The sequence below is a fragment of the Anas acuta genome, chromosome 26 (genome assembly GCF_963932015.1).
Source record: "Anas acuta chromosome 26, bAnaAcu1.1, whole genome shotgun sequence".
Taxonomy (NCBI): Eukaryota; Metazoa; Chordata; class Aves; order Anseriformes; family Anatidae; genus Anas; species Anas acuta.
In genome coordinates this window covers 5,651,249-5,670,232 of record NC_089004.1, presented here as the reverse complement: position 1 = coordinate 5,670,232, position 18,984 = coordinate 5,651,249, and the positions used below count along the sequence as shown (strand labels likewise).

Genomic DNA, 18,984 nt, shown 5'->3' with positions numbered 1-18,984 from the left:
TGGGACGGTGGCGGACCGCGGCAGGCCCCGCCCCCGTATGTAAATGAATCGCTCCCTCCCGGCATGCACCGCGCGCGGCCGGCTGAGCTGCGGGGGGCCTCAGCCCCCAAAAAGACAAAATTAGGAGGAAAAAGACAGGCTGGGATGAAAAATAAGGCGTAGTGGCGCTCGGAGAGTGAGTTTATAAGGATAGGGGTGTGAGCACTGAGAAAAGAACTCGCTGTGTTCTAAAAGTTATAAAATAAAGGAGGTTTAAATAGCGCCGTGGGGGAAGCAGCAATCGTGCTCGCTTCGGCAGCACATATACTAAAATTGGAACGATACAGAGAAGATTAGCATGGCCCCTGCGCAAGGATGACACGCAAATTCGTGAAGCGTTCCATATTTTTGGACCTCACCGATCCGCACAGCAGCCACCCCCAGCCCTTATCTCATTCAATTTGTTCAATTTATTCAATTTATTCATTCATTTATTCAATTTATTCATTTATTTAATTTATTCAATTTATTCATTTTTTAATTTATTCAATTTATTTAATTTATTTAACTCACTATTGCACAGCAGCATGAACAGAAAAAAAAAACATCCAGGTGCCAGGGCCAGCCCAGCACTCAGCCTGGGGGGGCTCAGTGCACCCCCAGCAGCCCCGGCCCCTCACAGCTGGGGAGGGGGCTGCAGGCAGGGACCCCGCTCAGACCGCGCTCTCCCGCGAGCCCTCGTCCTCCAGGAACGCCGCCAGCCCCGGGCTGGGCACCGTGGCCTCATCCTGCCCAGGGTCCACGTCCCCCTCAGCATCCCCATCGCCCTGCTCCCTGGCAAAGCGCACAAAGACCTGCGGGGACAGGAGGGTGAGGGGCTGCGACCCCCCTGCCCCCCCCCCCCCATCCCCTTGTCCTCCCCCATCACCTGGTCGAGGGTGGTCTGGGACACGGAGTAGTCCTGGATGCGGCAGGGGCCGCGGTGGGCTGCCAGGACGCTGAAGATGTTGGCGAGGGAGCAGGAGCGGGAGGGCAGGCGGTAGTGCAGGGTGCCCCCGTGCCGCTCCTGCAGCACCGCACCGGGCACGCAGCGCTGCATCAGGCCCTCCACCGGCCCCGGCACGGCCCCGGGGCCCCCCACCCGCACCACCACCGTGTAACCGTCCCCAAACCTGCGTCGGAGACGGGGATGGAGCTGCAGGGACCCATCCTGGCACCACCCGTCCGGGGGTGTCCCCCCTCAGCCCCCCCCTGTACCTGTTCTTGAGGTGCTGGACGCTGCCCAGGCAGCGGAAGCGGCCGTTGACCATGATGGCCATCCTGGTGCACAGCGCCTCGCACTCCTCCATGCTGCAAAACGGGAGGGAGGTGTGAGGCACCGGGGGCAACCCCTGGGACCCCCCCCCCCCATGGGACCCCCCTCGTCTCACCTGTGGGACGTGAGCACCACGGACCTGCCCTCCTTGACCAGGCTGAGGATGCAGTCCCACAGGAACCGCCGTGCGCCCGGGTCCATCCCCGTCGTGGGCTCATCCTGCAAGGTGCTGTCAGCCCCAGGCAGGGCCAGATCCCGTCCCATAGCCACCAGACCCCCCCCCCACTGCCCCCCACTGACCAGGAAGATGACGGGGGGGCAGCCGATGAGGGCGATGGCCGTGGAGAGCTTGCGCTTGTTGCCCCCGCTGTACTTGCCCGCCGGCCGGTCCGCGTGCGGCTCCAGCCCCAGCTTGGCGATGCCCCACTGAGCCACCTGGGGAGGGCACGGAGGGGCTGAGCAAGGGGCTGGGGGGGTAGGCGGGGGGGGTCGGGGCATGGGTCGTACCCTGGGGATCTCCTCCTCCGGCACGCCACGCAGGCGGCTGTAGAACTCCAGGTGCTCCCGGCCCGTGAGCAGGTCCGTGATGGCATCGAACTGCGGGCAGTAGCCCATGTTCTGGTGGACGGACTGCAGGTCGGTCAGCACGCTGCGGGACGAGGGGTGAGGGACAGGGTGAGCACGCTGCGGGGACAGGGGACGAGCTGCAGGGACAGAGGACGAGCTGCGGGGACAGAGGACGAGCTGCGGGGACAGAGGACAAGCCACAGGGATAGAGGACAAGCCGCAGGGACAGCGATAAGGCTGAGTGTGCCGCAGGTTAGGGATGAGCACGCCGCAGGGATGAGCACCAAGAGGAGCAAAAGAAAGCTGCGGGATGAGAGCGAGCGTGAGCACGGTGTGGGGGGGATGAAGGCGCGCACGCTCCCACCTGTGCCCTTTCAGCCAGGCCTCCCCCAGCGTCACCTCCGTGTCCCCCGTCAGCATCTTGAAGGTGGACGTCTTCCCGGCGCCGTTCACCCCCAGGAGGCCGAAGCACTGGGGAGGGCGGGGGGTCAGCAGCAGCCCCGGTGCCGCCGCAGCCCCGCGGTGCCGCCAGCACCCACCTCCCCGGCCGGGATGGCCAGGCACAGCCGGTCCACTGCCGGAGCCCGCCGGTGCCGGTACACCTGTGGGCGAGGGGGTCACCACCTGCACAGCGTCCCCTGCCCCCGGGACACGTCCCACCGCCCCTCCAGGGGGACCGGGGGCTCTGGGAGAGGCTCCAGCCCCGGCCACGCACCTTGGTCAGGTCCTTCAGCAGCAGCACGGCGCCGTGCCGCGGGGAACTGCCCACCCTCACCCGCTCCTGGGCCACGTCCTGGTCCTCGTCCCCCAGCGGGGGCAGCTGCAGAGCCCGGGGCCTGGGGGTGACAGCGGCGGGGCACTTCCAGGACCCCCCCAACCACCCCCTATTGCCCCCGTCCGGCCCTCACCGCAGCCGCAGGAAGAAGCGGTATTGCAGCAGGAGGGTGAAGAGGAAGAAGACGACGCCCTCAACGGCCATGGCAAACATGTTCTTCCCTGCCAGGTCCCAGCACAGGGGGGACACGAAGCGCTTGTCCCCTGCGAGAGGAGGGGAAAGAGGCTGCAGGATGGGGGGGCACGGCAGGGGGACGCCCACCCTGGCGGGGTGTTGGGCGGGGGGGGGGCAGCCCCAGCACCCCCAGACTCACCGAACCTCTCGAAGGCGTCGGCCATGGCCTGGTTCTTCACCATGTCGATGAGGCCTCGGCCCAGGCAGAAGTGGGGGAAGACGAGGAAAACCTTCTTCAGGACGCGGTTGATGTCGTTGAGCTTCTGCGGGGCAGCGAGGAAGGGAGTGTGGGGGGAGCCGGCGGTGCCAGCCGGCCCCGGGGGGGGGGGACGGGGACGGGACGGGTCTGGGGGCTCACCTGGTCCACAAAGAGCTCCAGCACGAAGGTGGCCACGCTGCCGTTGATGCCGATGAAGAGGTTGATGCACGTCAGGGCCACGTAGGCCGTGCTGGGGATGCTGAAGAGGAAGGAGGCTGGGTACATCAGGGGGGTGATGGACCAGCTGCAGGGGCAGAGGAAGAGGGGCTGAGGATGACGGCCCCCCCCCAGGGGCGCTTCCCAGCCCCCAGGGCTCCCCCCCTGCCCCGTCCCAGGGTTTGGCCCACAGGTGGGCTTCGCCCCGGTGCCCGTCTCTGCCGGCCCTTCACCCGTAGAGCAGCAGCAGCAGGACCAGGGAGGGCAGGTTGGCCGGGGACACGTAGGCCTTCTGCTGGAAGCAGAGGAAGATGAGGACCACCAGCAGCGCGGGGACCAGGTAATTGCACTGTGGGCACAGAGAAACCCAGGAGGGGATGAAGAAGAAGGTCTGGCCCCCCAGGAGCCGCACGCCTGCCCCACCTCGCCCCCATCCCACCATGTCCCAGGCGAAGTTGCCCAGCCAGTAGGTGAGGGGCTTCATCCCGCTGACGAACTGCAGGTGCTTGGCCTTGCTGACCCGCTCCTCGATGAGGAAGAGCACGAAGCTGGCCGGCACGAAGGACATGGCGAAGATCACGCAGATGGAGACCAGCACGTCCACCGAGGTGGCCATCCTGCCGCGGGGCAGCGGGGTCAGGGGGCGGCGGGGCGCCCCAAGGGACCCCCAGGCCCGGCACTCACAGGGCGGCCTCCGAGAGCTGCTCCTTGGTGAGGTTGAGGGGGTGGTTGGTGGCCGTGATGCCGTAGAGCGCGGGGTCGGTGCCCGCGGGCAGCCGTGCCCGCAGCAGCGCGTTGCTGGCCACGTTGAGGAAGGAGACCACGGCGTGCCAGCCCTTGTTGTTGAACCAAACCTGCGGCCCCGGGGCACCCAGTGAGCTCGGAGCAGGGTCTCCATCAGCTCCCCTCCGCCAGCCCGGGGGTCTGGCCGGGTGCCGTGGGTCCTGCTGGCTCCCAGCCCCAGGGTCCCCTCGGGTTTTGCGGCCAGGGCTCACCTTGATGTTCCTGCGAGCATCCAAGCCCTCGAAGAAGCGGCTCAGGTTGCCCAGGAGCCGGTCCGCGGGGCTGCCCTGCGGCAGGACGAGGGGTGAGGAGCAGGCTCGTGCCAGAGCCCACCCGGGGCGGGCACAGACCCCCAGCTGGAGACCCTGACCACACCTGGGTGATGTTGAAGAGCGCCCGCAGCTCCTGCACTGCCCTGTCCACCTCCTCTGCCGACGGCAGGAGCTGGGAGCCGCCAGCACCCAGGGAAAAGCCGCCGTACCTGGGTGCGTGGGGAGAACCGGGAGCTTCCAAACGATCCCCAGCATCCCACGGCCACCCCCTCCGCCCTCCCAGCCCCTCCCCAGCCTCACCTCTGCTCATTCACCCACTTCTTGGTTTTCAGCCTGGAAGAAATGGGGCAGGGGAAGGCACATGAGCGAGGAGGGGCTGCAGCGAGGTGTCACAGCCCGGCCACGAGCCGGATCGCGGTCCTCCTCCATCCCCAGGTGTCCTCACTGCCACCAGCTGGGACACCCCGCAGGCAGGGCCAGCCGGGGCTGGGCTTGGTCCCCAACATCCCACCCTGCTCCCCCTGGGGTCACAGCCCGTCCCAAAGGCTTGCTTGTTCCCCCAGTGTCCCCGCACACAGGACGGCTCTGTCCCCAGTCCCCAGCACCCACCCCTGGCGGATGAGCTGGGGGTAGGTTTTCACCAGGTAGTCGGAGATGTTCCTGCCCGTCAGGTTCAGCAGGATGTCACCCGTGCCCCTCTGCACCTGCCAGGGGGACACGGACGGACGAATGGATGGATGGACACACGGCCCCACCGCCCCCCCCCAGAGCACCGCCAGCACCCGCGGGTTACCTGTGGTGGGGGGAGCCCCCCGGCTGCAGGGGGGCACTCAGGCAGCATCCTGCGTGCCCCCGGCCCGCTGCACTGGCACGGGGGGGACGGCTCAGCCCGCGTCCAGTTCCCACGCTGCAGCACCTCCAGCACAGCCGGGGGGGCCGGGGGCTGCCAGAAGCCGTCGGGGTGGGACGCCGGTGGGCACGGCCCCGTCCTGCTCACCGTGGGGATGGGGACCCCCATCAGGAGCTTGGCACAAGCATGGGGTCCTGAGGCCGAGCCCCCTCCCAGCCCCATGCCCCCACTCACGCCTCCGCCGCCTCCTTCATGCACTTGGTGCCGAAGCCGGGCTCGGCCAGGAGGGCGCCCAGCAGCCGAGCCGTGTCGGGGTCCCCCGGGGCGTCATCGCTGCAAGGGGCAGAGGTGTGAGACGGCATCCTGGGGGGGTGGGAGGGGGGACAGGGGGTGTGGGACCGGGGTTCGCACCTGAAGAAGGTGAACTGCTGCCCGTACATCCAGGGCTCGAGGCGCAGCGGCGGGTACTTCCCGAAGGGCGGCACGATGAGGCTGAAGAGCAGCGCGATGCAGACGAAGACGGCGGGCAGGACGATCTGCGGGGCCGGGATGGGGGGCAGGGGGGGGTCAGGGCTTGCCCCGCACCTTCCCACCCCATCACGGGGGGCTCCCACCGGCCGTACCTGCGCGAAGAATCCCCGGGTGCTGCGTCGGGCGTGGAGCAGCCTCTTGGTGAAGAGGGCGCGGAGCTGCTGGCGGGTGAGCGCCCAGCCCCGCAGCCGGCGGCCGCCCTCGGCCGTGCCACGCAGCAGGTCGGTCTCCTGCGGCTCCTCCGCTGCAAGGGGTACACACGGGTCCTGCCCCGGCCCCCCAGCAGCGAGGGGCAGGGGCTCAGCCCGCACGCGGGGGGCACAGTTTGCTGGCAGGGACGTCCCCGTGCATGCAGGGGAGCCCCCAGCCCCCCAGCTCCTACCTCTCCGGGCTCCTTGGGCTCAGCGTGAGGGAGAGAGGAAAGCAGGGCTAGAGCCACGATGGCTCCTGTGGGCCCCCTGCCCCCCAGATCCCCCCACAGAGCTCTGTCTGACCCCAGGAGAAGGGGCCTGGGTACATCCCCTGATGCACCCCCTGATCCTCCACCCACCCCTGCCTGCACTGGTGGCCGCGTGCCGGGGTCCTTGCCCCAGCCCTAGGGGTGCAGGGGGGGCACCCAGCAGCAGGGGCTGGGCAGCTCGGGGGCCCCCAGCTTCCCCCTTTTACCCAGCTCCCCATCGGCCGCTCCGCTGTCCCCCTCCTCGCTGGTGCCTGCTGCTCGCCCTGGCTGGGATGTTCTCCTGGTGCCTGATAAAACAGGGTCAGAGCATCAGGGTGGGACGGGGGGCCCCAGCCTCTGGCACCTCCCTGCACCCATGGGTGCTCCGGGCAGGCACCCCCTGCTCCCACGGGCGCAGCGCTCACTCCACCACCCCCCCACCTGCACCCCGCTGTCCCAAAGCCCGGTTCCAGCCAGCACCAAGGCGCTTTACCTGTCCTGTCACCATCCACCCCGCTGTCCTCGGCCACCTTCAGAAAGATCTGAGAGAGGACAAGGGGCTGGCACCCACCACGGCAGCAGGCGCCCCCTCCCCGGCAGCGCAGACCCCGCTGGGCAGGGGGGGCACCCCAGTGCCGGGGGCACCCCATCCGGCAGCTCCTGCGGTACCTCCTCCAGCGTGGTGTCCGAGATGCCGTAGCCGGAGATGCCCAACTCGCCCAGGCGGGCGTCCAGCTCCTGGAAGAGCTCCCCAAAGGCCCCGTCCTTGGCCCCGCTGTAGGGCAGCACAAAGAGCACCTCGTGCCCAACGTCTTCCACCAGCCGGGAGCCGAGGACCAGCTTCTGGATCAGCGCCGAGAGCTGGGGCACATCTGGGGGGGACAGGGAGGGCTGGGACCCGGGGACAGAGCCGGTGCACCCTGGGGAGGGGCTCTGCAGGGCATGGAGCACCCAGGGGTGCCCGGGCAGGACGGGGACCCTACCCACGGTGCTGGCCTCGCTGTCCTGCTCACTGCCCAGCCCGGTGTCACCGCTGTGCTCCGAGCCGCTTCTGCTCTGCAGGGAAAGGCAGGCGGAGCGTGGAGCAGGACGCGGCAAAACCCAGGGCTCGGGGCCCTGAGAGCCGGGCAGGGAGGCACCGGGCACCCTTTTGGCTCGGAGGGGCTGCAGGATCCACCTTTTTGGGGGGGCTGGGGGTGCTGCCAGGCTCAGCCCGCTCCCGCTTCACCAGGGTGAGGTAGTAGCCGGTGCCCAGCCTGGCCTTGAGGAAGAGCGGGGACCCGCAGCAGCGGAGCCGGCCCTGGGCGATGATGGCGATGCGGTCCCCCAGCAGCTCCGCCTCGTCCATGTAGTGCGTGGAGAGGACGATGGTGCGGCCTGGGGGGGCACAGCCACGCTGCTGGCCGCGGGACCCTCACCACGAGCGTCCCCCACATCCCTGTGCTCCACAGTGCGCTCCCCCCACGCCCTGCTCCTGCTTCTTGGGGTCTGGGGGCTCACGTGCATGAAGAGGGAAGCCAGGTCCCCTTTGGGGTCCCCAGCCCCACACCCTGCCCTCACCCTTGCGGTACTTGAGCAGCAGCTCCCAGATGCTGCGGCGGGAGTAGGGGTCGACGCCAGCCGTGGGCTCGTCCAGGACGACCACCCTGGAGCCACCCACGAAGGCGATGGCCACCGAGAGCTTGCGCTGCATCCCCCCTGCGGGGCGGCACGGATGGTGTCGGGGACATTGGGGACGGCTGGGGCCGCAGTGTCACCACCACTGGGGGGGGGACACAGCCCTGCCCCACGCACCCGAGAGGTTCCTGGTCTGCTCGTGGCGCTTGTGGGGCAGCCCCGTGTCCCGCAGCAGCTGCTCCATCTCCACCTTCACCTGCTCCTCCGCCAGCCCCTTCAGCCGCCCGTAGAACCAGATGTGCTCCTCCACCGTCATGCTGCGGGGCAGGGGGGGGTCACCGGGGGGCCCCGCTGTGCCAGCCCCCCCCAAAGCCCTGCCCTGCCCTGCCTACATGTCAAAGAGCACGTTGTGCTGTGGGCACATCCCCAGGGTTTTGCGGATGCTGTCGATGTCGCAGCGGATGTCCCAGCCCAGCACGTAGGCAGTGCCGGAGGTGGGGGGCAGGAGGCCGGTCAGGATGGACCTGGAGAGGGGTGGGGGGCACAAGGGGGGGTGACAGGTGCAGGGACAGCTCGCCCCATCCCACATGGGGTGCTCCGAGCCCATCCTCGTGGGGACCCAGGTGGGGGCAGAGGGGATGGGACAGGGCCAGCGCCAGGGCTCAGCTCCCATCCCCGGGGTGGGTGGCGCAGCTCCTGGCCCCCCGGCTCACATGGTGGTGGTCTTGCCGGCCCCGTTGTGGCCCAGGAAGGAGGTGATCTGACCCTCGTAGAAGTCCAGGCTCAGCCCGTTGACGGCCACGCGGTTGCTGCTGCTGTAAATCTTCACCAGGTTGCGGATGGAGACCCCGGGCTGCAGCTGGGCAGGCGGCTCCTCCACCAGCACTGGGAGCCACCGGAGGGTCACGGCCAGAAGGACCCCTCACAGCGGGGCAGGACCCCCCCATAATGGGGCAGGACCCCTCGTGGTGGGGCTCCCACCCCAGCCAGGCTGCCCTGGGGCAGGCAGGGGCTCACCTTGGGGTGCAGTGAGGGGATCGGTGGGAAACGGGGGGTGCCCGGCCGAGGGCGGCTCTCCAAACCAGTAGCTCTTCAGGAAGGGGAAATTCCAGGGCTTGGGGACCCCGTACTGACCTGACGCGGGCAGGGACAGCGGGGCTGAGCGGGGCTGAGTGGGGCTGGGGCTGTGTGGGGGGCTGTGAGGGGCCCGGGGCTCCGTGCTCACCGGGGAAGACGCCCTCGATGTACCAGGTGGCCAGCCCGTAGAGCCCGGCGTCCAGCAGCAGCAGCCCCACGGCCGTGGCAAAGCTGTAGGGGTCTCCGGGCACCGGGCTGACGGCCAGGTTGTGCCACTGGATGCCCACCCCCTGCTCCTCGTACAGCGAGAAGTACTCGCAGCCGAAGCCAAAAGCCACGGGTGACAGCAGGCTCTGCGGCGGCAGGGACAGCGCCGTGGGTGGAAAGCCCCCGGCGGGGGGCTCCTGAGCCCCCAGACCCCACGCCTGGGGGGGGCGAGGGGGCCGGGGCCGCTCACCACGAGGACGCGCAGCGGGAAGGTGACGTGGTCGCGCCAGGCCACGCACAGCACGTAGGGCAGGTAGAGGGAGAAGTAGACGATGCCGCCGCAGGCCGAGGCCAGGTTGGCGCGGAGGAAGAAGGTGCTGATGAGGAAGCACTGGCAGATGGTGGCCACCGAGAAGGTGCCGAGGAAGAGGAAGATGACGGCCGGGTCGCTGTAGGGCAGGATGTTCCCCAGCTGCGAATCGAGCCCAAAATTCGATTCCAGTTGGAGCCCACCGAGCCCCCCCTCCCCGGGGCTGGCTCCCAGCACTCAGCCGTGCCCCGCGGCCCACCCCCGCGGCCTGCCTTGAGGATGAGGACGAGGAGGGCAGAGCTGAGGAGGAAGGGGATGAAGCTGCTGAGGAACCAGCTGAGCCAGAGGATGCCGCTGCTCAGCCCCATGGCCTTCATGGTCTCCTTGAGCCGCGCCTCCTTCTCGTGCACCACCCCCTTGATGATCATGGCCACCGAGTAGATCCAGGCCAGCGTCATGAAGAGGGGCAGCGAGCGGTTCAGCACCCGCAGGAACCTGGGGGAGACGGCGGCGGCCCCGCGGGGCTGAGGGCGGCTGGCTCGGGGTGCGGGGGGGGGTCCCGCGGTGCCCCCGCCGCCCACTCACACGTCGTCCACGTAGCAGGGGTAGGGCATCTGCTGCACGTAGACCCCCGTCCTTGGGGCCGCCCCGCTCTGCAGCCGCACCACCGCCTGCTCCACCAGGTCCTGCACGTAGACGAAGCCGCCCCAGACGTAGCGCAGGTCGCTGAAGGGGTCGGCTGCGGGGCCGGGGTCCCAAAACCTGGGGCAGAGCAGCGTGATGGGAGGGGGGGGGGACGGGGACACTCCTGCCCCAGGGTGGGGAGCACAGGCACGGGCAGGGCGCGTGTCCCCAGACCTGTCCTTGATCTTGTTGGTCCTGGTGACATCGTCGATGTCCATGCGGATCTTGTAGCGCACGTGGGGGGGCAGCGCCGTGGCCGAGGCGCTCAGGGGGGGCTGGAAGACGACGGCGGCCCAGAACTGCCGCTCCTCCAGCAGCTCCAGGGCGCGGGCCACCAGCTGCTCCTCGGTGGCCACCGCCTCGATCTTGTCCACGCGGACGCACTGCGGGCGGGCAGAGGCTCAGCGGGGTGCGGGCAGCCAGCGTGTGGGGCCGGCGGGGGGGCACAAACCTCCAGGAGCTGTGACAGCGTGCCCACCACCCCGTCAGCTTCATCCAGCACCTGCTGCCAGCTGAGCCCCGGCCCCACCGCCGGCCCCGCCAGGAACCGGGCCAGTGCCGACGCGGTCCAGGAGGTGCCATTGAGGATCCCCTCCAGGAGCGGGGCCGTCCCCGGCGCCAGCAGCAGCTCCTGTAAAAAGTCAGGGCACAGCCTCGCACCCGGCCCCGGCCGGGGTCCCCGAGCTGCCCGCAGCCCCTGCTTTTTGGGTACGCACCCGCAGCACCTGCAGCTCCAGGCTGCTGTTGAGGAAGGCGCGGATTTGGGGTCCCAGCTCCTGCCAGGCGCCCGCTGCATCCCGCAGCGCCGCCAGCTCCTGGAAGGTGCGGTTCACCTGCACGGGGCACGGGGTCAGGGGGGGCCGGGTGGGTGCCACCCCCCCAGCACGGCACCCCGCTCACCTCGGCCATGATGCTGTCGGTGGCGGGGCCGGGCGGCGTGTACAGGATCTTGCCCACAAAGAGGGGCTTGATGCCCCGCCAGAAGAGCTGTGACAGCGGGGAGGCCTCCAGGCTGCGGATCAGCTCCCTGCAGAACGGACCTGGGGGGCGCAGCGCTCAGCCCCCGCCACCCACCCCTGGGGCAGCCCCGAGGGTCCCTGCCCGAGCCCCGCCGCAGCCCCGCTCACTGCTGCCGTTGTCCGGGGTCCCCGTGCCCCGCTCGGAGCCGCCGCGGTCCAGGAAGGCCTTGACATCGTTGTCCTCGTACCAGTTGAGGGAGGGGACCCTGAGCCCCCCGCCCTCGGGGTGCCCGCAGGCGATGCGTGACAGCGCCCCGAAGGCGCCCCAGGTGCCATTCCCCCGCAGCGCCCTGACCTCGTGCCGCAGCTCGGCCACGCTGCCCATGGAGGAGACCTGGGGAGAGCGGGAGGGGGCTGCGGGCGAGCCCCAGGTGGGGGGGCAGGATGTGGGGGCACCGGGGGGGCTGTGTTCGGTACCTCCCGCAGCAGGGACTCAGCGCCCCGCAGGAAGGGACCCAGGGCTCCCACGGCGCCGTCTGCCTCCGAGCTCAGCCTCTCCTGCAGGAAGGGGGTGCGGGGAGCGGGGCTCACGGCTGCTCCAGGTGAGGGGGGGTCCCTGTCCCGCGCCCCCCAGCCCGGACTCACCGCCAGCAGCCGGGGCAGGTCCAGCTGCGAGAGGACGGCGACCCCCAGGGCGCGCAGCGTGGGGGCGGGCAGGGCGCACAGCCCTCGCTGCAGGCGCCGCGTACCGGCGGCGTCGCGCCCCTCGAGGACGGCGCCCAGCTCCGAGCCATTGCAGACCACGGCCTCCAGCGGGGCGCGGGCACCCCTGGCGAAAAGCTGGGGGGTGGGGGGCGACGGGCAGGGTCAGGCAGTGCAGGGACCCCCCCGGACCCCCAGCTCCCAGCGCCGCTACTCACAGCGCGCGGGTTGAGCCGAGCCCCCAGCAGCTCCTCCACCAGCGCGGGCGGCAGGGACGCGTTGGTGCGGAGGAAGCGCTCCAAGGTCTCGTCCTCCCTCAGCAAGTCCCGCAGTGGCCGGGTTGGGGGGGCCGTGCTCAGCGCCCCCAGACCCCGCAGCGCGGGCAGGAGCTGGGCCAGGTGCTGCGGGAGCTGCTGCCCCTCGGCGTGGAGCGCGACCCCGCGGGCCTCGGCGAGCAGGCGGGAGAGGCTGCGGGCACGCACCGGGGGGGTGACGGTGAGCGGAGCCCCCAGCCCTGCCCTGCCCCGTGCCCGGCCCCCCCCGGCCCCCCGCTCACATGGAGCCGTTGAAGTTGCCCACCACGCCGGGGGTCTCCCCGGGAGTGGGGTGCTGGAAGCAGGGGTTGTTCACGTTGCAGATGATGCCCTGCAGCCAGGGCAGGGTCCCCGCCGACGGCAGCGCCTTGTTGGGGAAGTGACCTGCGGCACACGGGGGGGTGGCTCCGGGTGCCCCCAGACCCACGCAGCCCCCAGCCCCCATCCGCCGCCTCCTCCCAGTGCCCCCCGGGGACGCTCACACTGGTGCTGCTGGAAGGGCGGGTGGGACTGGCGCACCGCGATCAGGATGACGAAGAGGAACAGGGGCCAGAGGAGCTCGATGGCCAGCTGCACCTGGGGGACACCGCGGTGGGTGGGGGGTGTGTGGGGGGGAGCCCCCAGCCCCAGCGGACCCAGCGCCCCCAGGAGCCCCCCGCCCCGTGCCGGGGGCGATGCTCACCCGCTGCCGCCGGCGGTGGACGAGGTTCTTCCAGAGCAGCAGCCCCAGCTGGGTGCCCACGGCCATAGCGAGGGTCCTGCGGGGCGCCGGACGCTGGGTGGGCACCAGCCACAGCCCCCAGCCCCCAACCCCAGCCCCCAGCCCCCAGCCCCAGCCCCCAGCCCCCCCTGGCGTTGTGCCGGGGGGGCTCCCGGTGCTGCTCCCCAGGGCTCAGCAGGGAGGAGCCCCCCCCACGCCCCCGCTCCAGCCCCAACCCCCAAATCTCCGCTCCGGGAGCTAAAACCGCGGCGGGGGCGGGCAGGAGCCCCCAGCCCCACCGGGGGCAGCCTCGGGGGGATCCCCCGGAGCCCTCCCAGAGCCCCCCCGGAGCCCCGCGACCCCCCCTGCTGCCGGCGCTGCCCGTGCCTCAGTTTCCCCAGCCGGGTCCTGCGGTTCCCGTCCCCCCCCCTCCACCGCCGCCCCCCCCCCACTCACCTCCCCGCCCGCTGCCGCCGCGGGGCCCCCGGGGGGGGGGGGGTGCCGGGATTAGGGGATTATCAGGGGATTACGGGGTCAGCGGCTGCCGGCCGGGGACATCCCGCAGAGCCCCGGGGGGCGGCGGCGGGGGCGGGGAAGGGTTCGTGTCCGACCTCCCCCCCCCCCAAAAAAAAAACCGGCCGCGAACCGGGACGGGGGAAACTGAGGCACGGGGGGAACGGGGGGGATGCGGGGAGCAGGAGGAGGAGGAGGAGGAGGAGGAGGAGGAGGGAAGGGGAAGGACGCGAAGCCGCAGCCCCCCCGCCCCCCCCCCGCCGCTGTCTCCGCCGCTGCCGGTGCCGCTCGCAGCCCCCCCGCCCCGGTGCCGGTCTCGTGGCGCGGCCCCTTTAAGGGCCCCGCAGGCCCCGCCCCGCTCCCCTACAAAGACACCGCGGCGTGACGTCACGGGCAGCGGCCTTAAAGGGGCCGCGCATGAGGTGGGCCCCACCCGGGGGTCCCGGGGGGGCTGCCCCGACCCCGAGCAGCGCCCCTGGAGCACGCCCTGGGGCTGGACTCAAACACGCTTTTTTTCTTTTTTTTTCCTTTTTTTTTTAAATTTATATAAAAAAGAACACCTTTCAATATAAGAGCATCTGCATTAAACCCCCCCGCGGCTGGAAGAAGCCCCCCGCCCACAGCCCGAGCCCCCCCTCTGCAGGATGCGGCCGCGGGGCTCAGCCGCAGGCAGCTCCCAGTAACTCCCAGTAACTCCCAGTAGCTCCCAGCACCACCAGCGGCTTTGTGCCAGCGGCTGGGCGCAGCCAGGCTGTGGGTACCTGGCGGCACTGGGACCCCCCCCCCCCGGGCTAGGCTGGAGGCGGGGGGCACTTGGTCCCCAAAAAGTTCTCCAAAAACCAACAAAAAAAAATCAATTTCCAGTTTGGGCTCTGGGCAGGGCGCTGCTCCCAGCACCGGGGCTCAGCACCGCCAGCCCCTTCTGGAGCGCCAGCGGCGTCGCTTCTCCACTCGGAAAAATAATTCATTTTTAAAATTAACACGAAAATAGTTAAAAATTAAAAAAAAAAAAAATGAGGGAATGATGCTGAGAGGCTGGGAGGGGGCGGGGGGGCGCGGGACGGCCCCGCTCAGCAGCTCTCCTCCTGGCGGTAGTAGTGGTACCCGGGGGGGTCCGCGCCCGGCTCGCAGGTGGTGTCGCCCCCCTCGGGCTGGGTGCCCTGGGGGCAGTACTTGGGGTCGTAGATCTGGCGGCCCAGCCCGAAGACCTGCCCGCTCTGGGTGGCGCCCTGGTTGGAGCCCATCTGCAGGGACATGGAGGAGTTGTCGCACTTCTCCAGCCCCATCTTGGCGTCGTAGATGTGCCGCCGGGTGCCGGGCGCCGTCATGCCCACCTGGAGGGGATGGAGGTGGCGGGGCTCAGCGCGGGGCTCCCCGGGCCGTGTGCCCCCCACCCCAGGACCGCCGTGTGTGTCCCCCCCCTTCCCTCACCTGGCTGGCACACTTGTTGGTGCCCATCTGCAGGCTGATGGTGGAGTGGTCCATGGGGGGCAGGATCTGGTTCTTGGGGTCGTAGAGGTGCCGCCGGGTGCCGTAGGCCGTCATGCCCGACTGGCTGGCGCACTTGTTGGTGCCCATCTGGTGCGAGAGGGGCTCGGTGAGAGCCCGGAGCAGCCCCCCGGGGACCCCGTTCCCATCCCCGTCCCCCCGTGGGGTGGGCAGAGGGGACACCGCGGGACGCCCCCCGGCCGTGCTGGTGGGCAGCGGGGGCTCGCCATGGCGCGGGGGCACCCACCTGCAGCCCGATCACGCACTGCCCGGCCTTCATCTTGGCCTCGTCGAAATTCCGCTGCTGCTTCTCCGAGTACTTGACGCCGATGTCCACGCCGCTCTGCATCCCCTTCGTCTTGGCCTGACGGGGAAAGGAGGCGAGGAAGGAGAGTGTGGGGGGGTCCCAGACCACCCCCCTGGGGGGCCGCACCCGCGGTGTCCCCGTCCCGTCCCTCGTCCCCGCGCTCTCACCATGCCCGCCAGCGCCAGCAGCGACACCTGCACCTGCGTCAGGTTCCCGCTCTCAAACAGGTCGTTGGCTTCGAAGAGGTCCACGGGGTTCATGCCGTAGCTGGCCATGGCCTTGATGAAGTTGGAGAGGTTCTCGAGCTGCGGGGGGGGGACAGCACAGAGCGGTCAGGGCCCGGTGGGAACCGCGGCGGCTCGGTGGTGGCCGGGGGCAGCTCACACCTACCTGGTGCCAGTTCTGAGCCGAGCGGTTGATCTTCCGCACCGCATTGGGCTGCAGCTTGTTCATCAGCCTGGAGAGAGGTGGCGGTGAGCTGGGGGGCCGGGGGTCCCCTCTGCTCCTCCCTCCCCACAGCCCAGGCACCGACACCGCATGGGGCTCCCCGTGTCCGTTCCCCCCCCAGCAGGGGAACGCCGCAGCCCCCGCGGTGCCGGGGAGCCCCCGGGTCCGTGCCCCCCTCTCCCACCACGTCCCGGGCTGATGTTGGCGCAGGCTTGGCCGGACCCAGCCTGCCCTAAAGGGGTCCCCCGGAGCTGGCATCACCCGTGCGTGCCGTGGGACTCACTCGCAGAGGATGACTCCATCCTTCAGCCCCTTCTGGAAATCCGGCCCGATCTGCTGCCCGGTGACGCTCTCGATCCACGTCCGCAGCTCTGCCTCCTTCTGCGGGTCGTACTTCTGGGCGAGCTGGGGGGGCGGCAGGGGCTGCTCAGGAACATCCCTGCCCGTCCCTGCGTGCACCCCGAACCCCACCAGGGACAGCTCCCCAGCACCAACCCCGAGCCCAGCCCCGGCCGCGGTGACAGCGGCAGCACGAGGCCGGTCCCCAGCCGCCACTCGGGCGCCACAGCACCGAGGCGGGGTTTGGACGGCCCCGGGATATTTGATCAGCTGCAATTTCCTGGTGCGCAGGAAACCCAGATTCAGCAGCACAGAAACCGCTGAGGAGGGGGGGGAGCAGAGCAAGAGCAGCGCCCGGCCCTGGGCCCCGCAGGGTGGGCACGGTGCGCCCGGGGACCAAGAGCCAGGGTTGGGGGCAAAGAAATCACAGGGAGAGCATCTCCCCAAGCGCCAGCTGCCCAAATCCCCATCCAGCGGCTGGGCTCAGTCTGCATGCATGATTTGGGGGGAGATCACGGCCAGGCTGCCCCCAGCCCCATCCCTGGCGCAGGAGAGGGGACGGTGGTGGCACGACGCGGTGCTGCCATCGGGCACGGCCACTTCCAGCACGAGCCCGCAGAGCCTCGCACGCAGCCACACAGACACTGCTGCAGCGTTCGAAGGGGAAGAGGAAGAGCTGCCCACGCGGGCTGTGGGGAGCAGCCCCCCGCAAGGCCCTGTTCCTCCCCGGTGAATGGGGAAATCAGCCCCTGAATGGGGAAATCAGCCCCGGTCACCGACCCCGCGATGCTCTTCCCTCCCGCCGGGCCCATCGCGCCGCCGCAGATTCCTCGGCCACCGCGGCTATGCCAGGAATGCGGACGCCTCCTCCCAAATCGAGAGCAGCTGCCCGGGGCCGGCAACATCGCCTCGGACCCTGCCCGCAGGGACAGCGAAGCCCACCCTGGTTTGGGGCAGGAAGGAGAAGGCATCACGGGGGGGAGAGGCTGAAAGCCCCCAGCACCTTCGCTGCCCGGGAGGAGCCAGCGCAGCCCTCCCTGTGCCAAACCAGCGCCCAGGGTCTGCCACGAGGCTCGCCTGTCCCCTTTGTGCGGGGCTGGACGGCAGCAGGGACGCTCAGCACGTGCACCCACGGGACCCACGCCTGCTCCATCCCCACCCCTGGCGTGGCAGGGGACCCCAAGCCGCTCACCAGGCTCCACCAGACACCAAGCCACGTACAGGCAGGACCGAGGGGGACCCCAAGCCCTGCACTCTCTGGCCAAACCTCACCAATGCCTCAGTTTCCCTTCTTGCAGCCCTGGGGGTGCCCTCCCCTTGCACAGGGAGCAGCTGGGGGGTGGACAATCCTGGCAGCCCCCAGTTCTTAATGCCACGCTGGGGCTGGGTCCCCAGGGGTCCCAGGCATGGTCGTGGTGCTGCTCCGTGGGGAGACAGCGGCCGTGCCTGAGGGCTGCGGCCCCAAAGGGGAAGCTGGACTCGGCCGGGGCGCAGGGACAGTCCGGACACCGCAGCCACGCTCACGGCATCACGCGAGCACCGGCCAGGGGAACCCCACTTCCCGGCCAGCTGAGCTCCCAGCACCAATTCCCTTCCACCTCCCTGCACAGGGGGCTCTCAGCGGAGGCAGCAGGGGAGCCTCGGAGCGGTCTCGTAGCGGGACCAGCCCAAAATCAGACCCCAGCACGGCCCAGGCTGCGAGGGCTTGCGTGGCCGGGAGGGTGCCGCTGGTTGGACTGGTTGGCGGGGTGATGTCAGCCTGCAGCAGGCGCGCGGGGCAGTTCGACTGGCTCCAGTCTTGCTGAATCAAGCTGAAGCGCCCGGGAGCAGGCACCGGCGAGGCTCCGGCACGTGTCCACCAGCCCCGTGCGGAGCACAACCCGGGTGCAAGCAGGGGCCCGTCCCCGCTCGGTGATGAAAGACAAATCCGCTGCGAGGACGGGGAGGGGAGCCCGGCACAAGCAGCGTCCCGGTCCCGCAGCCGTACCCGGCTGAGCCCTGGGATGCGGTGCGCAGCCCCTTCCCCTGCCTGCCCCAGCCCCTGCGGGCTGCCCTCGTGTCCTGAGCAGGGCACAGCCACCGGGGCCACGGTCCCGCTGCCCCGGGGGGGTTGGTTAACCACGGCCAACCTGTGGCTCACCAGGCAGGGCACAGCCCAGTGCCACCAGTTGCTGCCACCACATCCCGGCATGGGGCAGGGGCTGCAGCCACCCCCAGAGCCCGGCCGAGCAGGGGCGCACAGGGATGGGGAGGGGGCTTCTGCGTCCCCTGGGGCAGGACCCCTGTGCCCGAGGCAGGGATCGGGGGAGCCCGGGACACCCAACGCTGGCCACCGGCACCCGGTGCCGCCCCGCCGAGGCAGGTGGGTGCAGCCGGGAGTGAAGAGCCCCGGCGGAGGCACCGGGTTCCCCTTTCCCCTTCCGCCCCTTCTGCAGGGGGTGGCCGGGGCCCGGGGTCCCTCCCAGACCCCTCCCGGGACCCCGCGGGCAGGGTCAGGGCTCCCTCATACCGGGACCCCGCTCCCTCTGCGCCCCGGGGCTCTCCATCCTCCCGGCCCCCCGGTTCTCTGCCCCCCGGTGGCGTCGGGACCCCCCCCCGGGACTTCTCAGCCCTGTGCCCCCCGGTGGCACCGGGTCCCCCCCCGGCTCTCCAGGACCCCCGGGCGCAGCCGGGACGCTCCCGCGGCACCGAACCGCCCCGGTTCCCGGCTCCCGGTGACCCCGGAGCCCCCTCGCTCGCCGCCGCCCGGTGGTCCCGGACCCCCACGCCCCCCCCGTGGCTCACCCGGTTCTTGACCTCGGCGGAGAGGCCGTAGGACGGCCCCTTGTTGAACTGGGAGCTGCTCATGGCGCGGCGGCAGCGGAGCGGGCACCGGAGCGGGGAGCGGCGGCACCGGGCGGGACCGGGCGGGGCGGGGGGGGTCCGGGCGGGGCGGGGGGGGGGTCGGGCCCGGCCCCCCCGAGCTGATTGGCCGGGGCCGAAATGCCCAAATAAGGGCAGGAGCGGCCGGATCGCGGGGGGGGGTCCCGCGCACCCCGACACCGAGCCCCGGGGGTCCCGGGAGTCCCGGGGCTCCCCAGAGCCGGGGGGGCCGCGCTTGGAGCCGCACAGGCGCGGACACCCCCGCGGGCTGGGGAGCGCCCCCCCAGCCGCGCACACG

At 70.5% G+C, this 18,984-nt stretch overlaps 2 protein-coding genes and 1 non-coding gene across 8 annotated transcripts; 1 reads left to right on the top strand and 2 right to left on the bottom strand.

Moving 5' to 3' along the window:
* The first annotated feature begins 282 nt into the window (after positions 1–282).
* On the top strand, positions 283–389 carry LOC137845123 (U6 spliceosomal RNA). The gene has a single exon (XR_011090104.1). It is a non-coding gene; the product is annotated as a U6 spliceosomal RNA (small nuclear RNA).
* Positions 390–524: 135 nt separating this feature from the next.
* Positions 525–14,044, bottom strand: ABCA7 (ATP binding cassette subfamily A member 7). Of its 6 annotated transcripts, XM_068661256.1 has the most exons (50): positions 13,187–14,044; positions 12,713–12,788; positions 12,513–12,606; positions 12,273–12,414; positions 11,935–12,184; positions 11,660–11,854; positions 11,492–11,572; positions 11,183–11,408; positions 10,956–11,095; positions 10,772–10,888; positions 10,507–10,686; positions 10,230–10,438; positions 9,957–10,133; positions 9,644–9,866; positions 9,312–9,533; positions 9,003–9,207; positions 8,795–8,911; positions 8,491–8,662; positions 8,170–8,301; positions 7,955–8,094; positions 7,721–7,858; positions 7,338–7,537; positions 7,144–7,216; positions 6,830–7,032; positions 6,654–6,702; positions 6,388–6,468; positions 6,104–6,121; positions 5,814–5,965; positions 5,602–5,726; positions 5,425–5,523; positions 5,134–5,329; positions 4,950–5,044; positions 4,641–4,673; positions 4,444–4,549; positions 4,281–4,355; positions 3,970–4,139; positions 3,725–3,902; positions 3,519–3,634; positions 3,229–3,373; positions 3,010–3,133; positions 2,770–2,899; positions 2,577–2,697; positions 2,401–2,463; positions 2,226–2,332; positions 1,802–1,943; positions 1,595–1,729; positions 1,410–1,513; positions 1,237–1,329; positions 908–1,151; positions 525–833 (listed from the first exon to the last, which is right to left on the bottom strand). In XM_068661256.1, the coding sequence occupies exons 2-50, from the start codon at positions 12,776–12,778 to the stop codon at positions 693–695; spliced, it is 6,744 nt and encodes a 2,247-aa protein (XP_068517357.1). In that variant the 5' UTR covers positions 12,779–12,788; positions 13,187–14,044; the 3' UTR covers positions 525–692. The 6 variants fall into 6 exon arrangements, 5 of the variants coding, with proteins under 5 accessions (XP_068517357.1, XP_068517354.1, XP_068517355.1 ...); XM_068661253.1 differs by having other exon boundaries at positions 5,814–6,121; XM_068661254.1 differs by having other exon boundaries at positions 3,229–3,328; positions 5,814–6,121.
* Positions 14,045–14,198: 154 nt separating this feature from the next.
* CNN2 (calponin 2) lies at positions 14,199–18,768 on the bottom strand. Its single transcript, XM_068661262.1, has 7 exons — positions 18,609–18,768; positions 15,769–15,890; positions 15,429–15,495; positions 15,206–15,343; positions 14,979–15,095; positions 14,675–14,821; positions 14,199–14,577 (listed from the first exon to the last, which is right to left on the bottom strand). The coding sequence occupies exons 1-7, from the start codon at positions 18,669–18,671 to the stop codon at positions 14,314–14,316; spliced, it is 918 nt and encodes a 305-aa protein (XP_068517363.1). The 5' UTR covers positions 18,672–18,768; the 3' UTR covers positions 14,199–14,313.
* Positions 18,769–18,984: the final 216 nt, after the last annotated feature.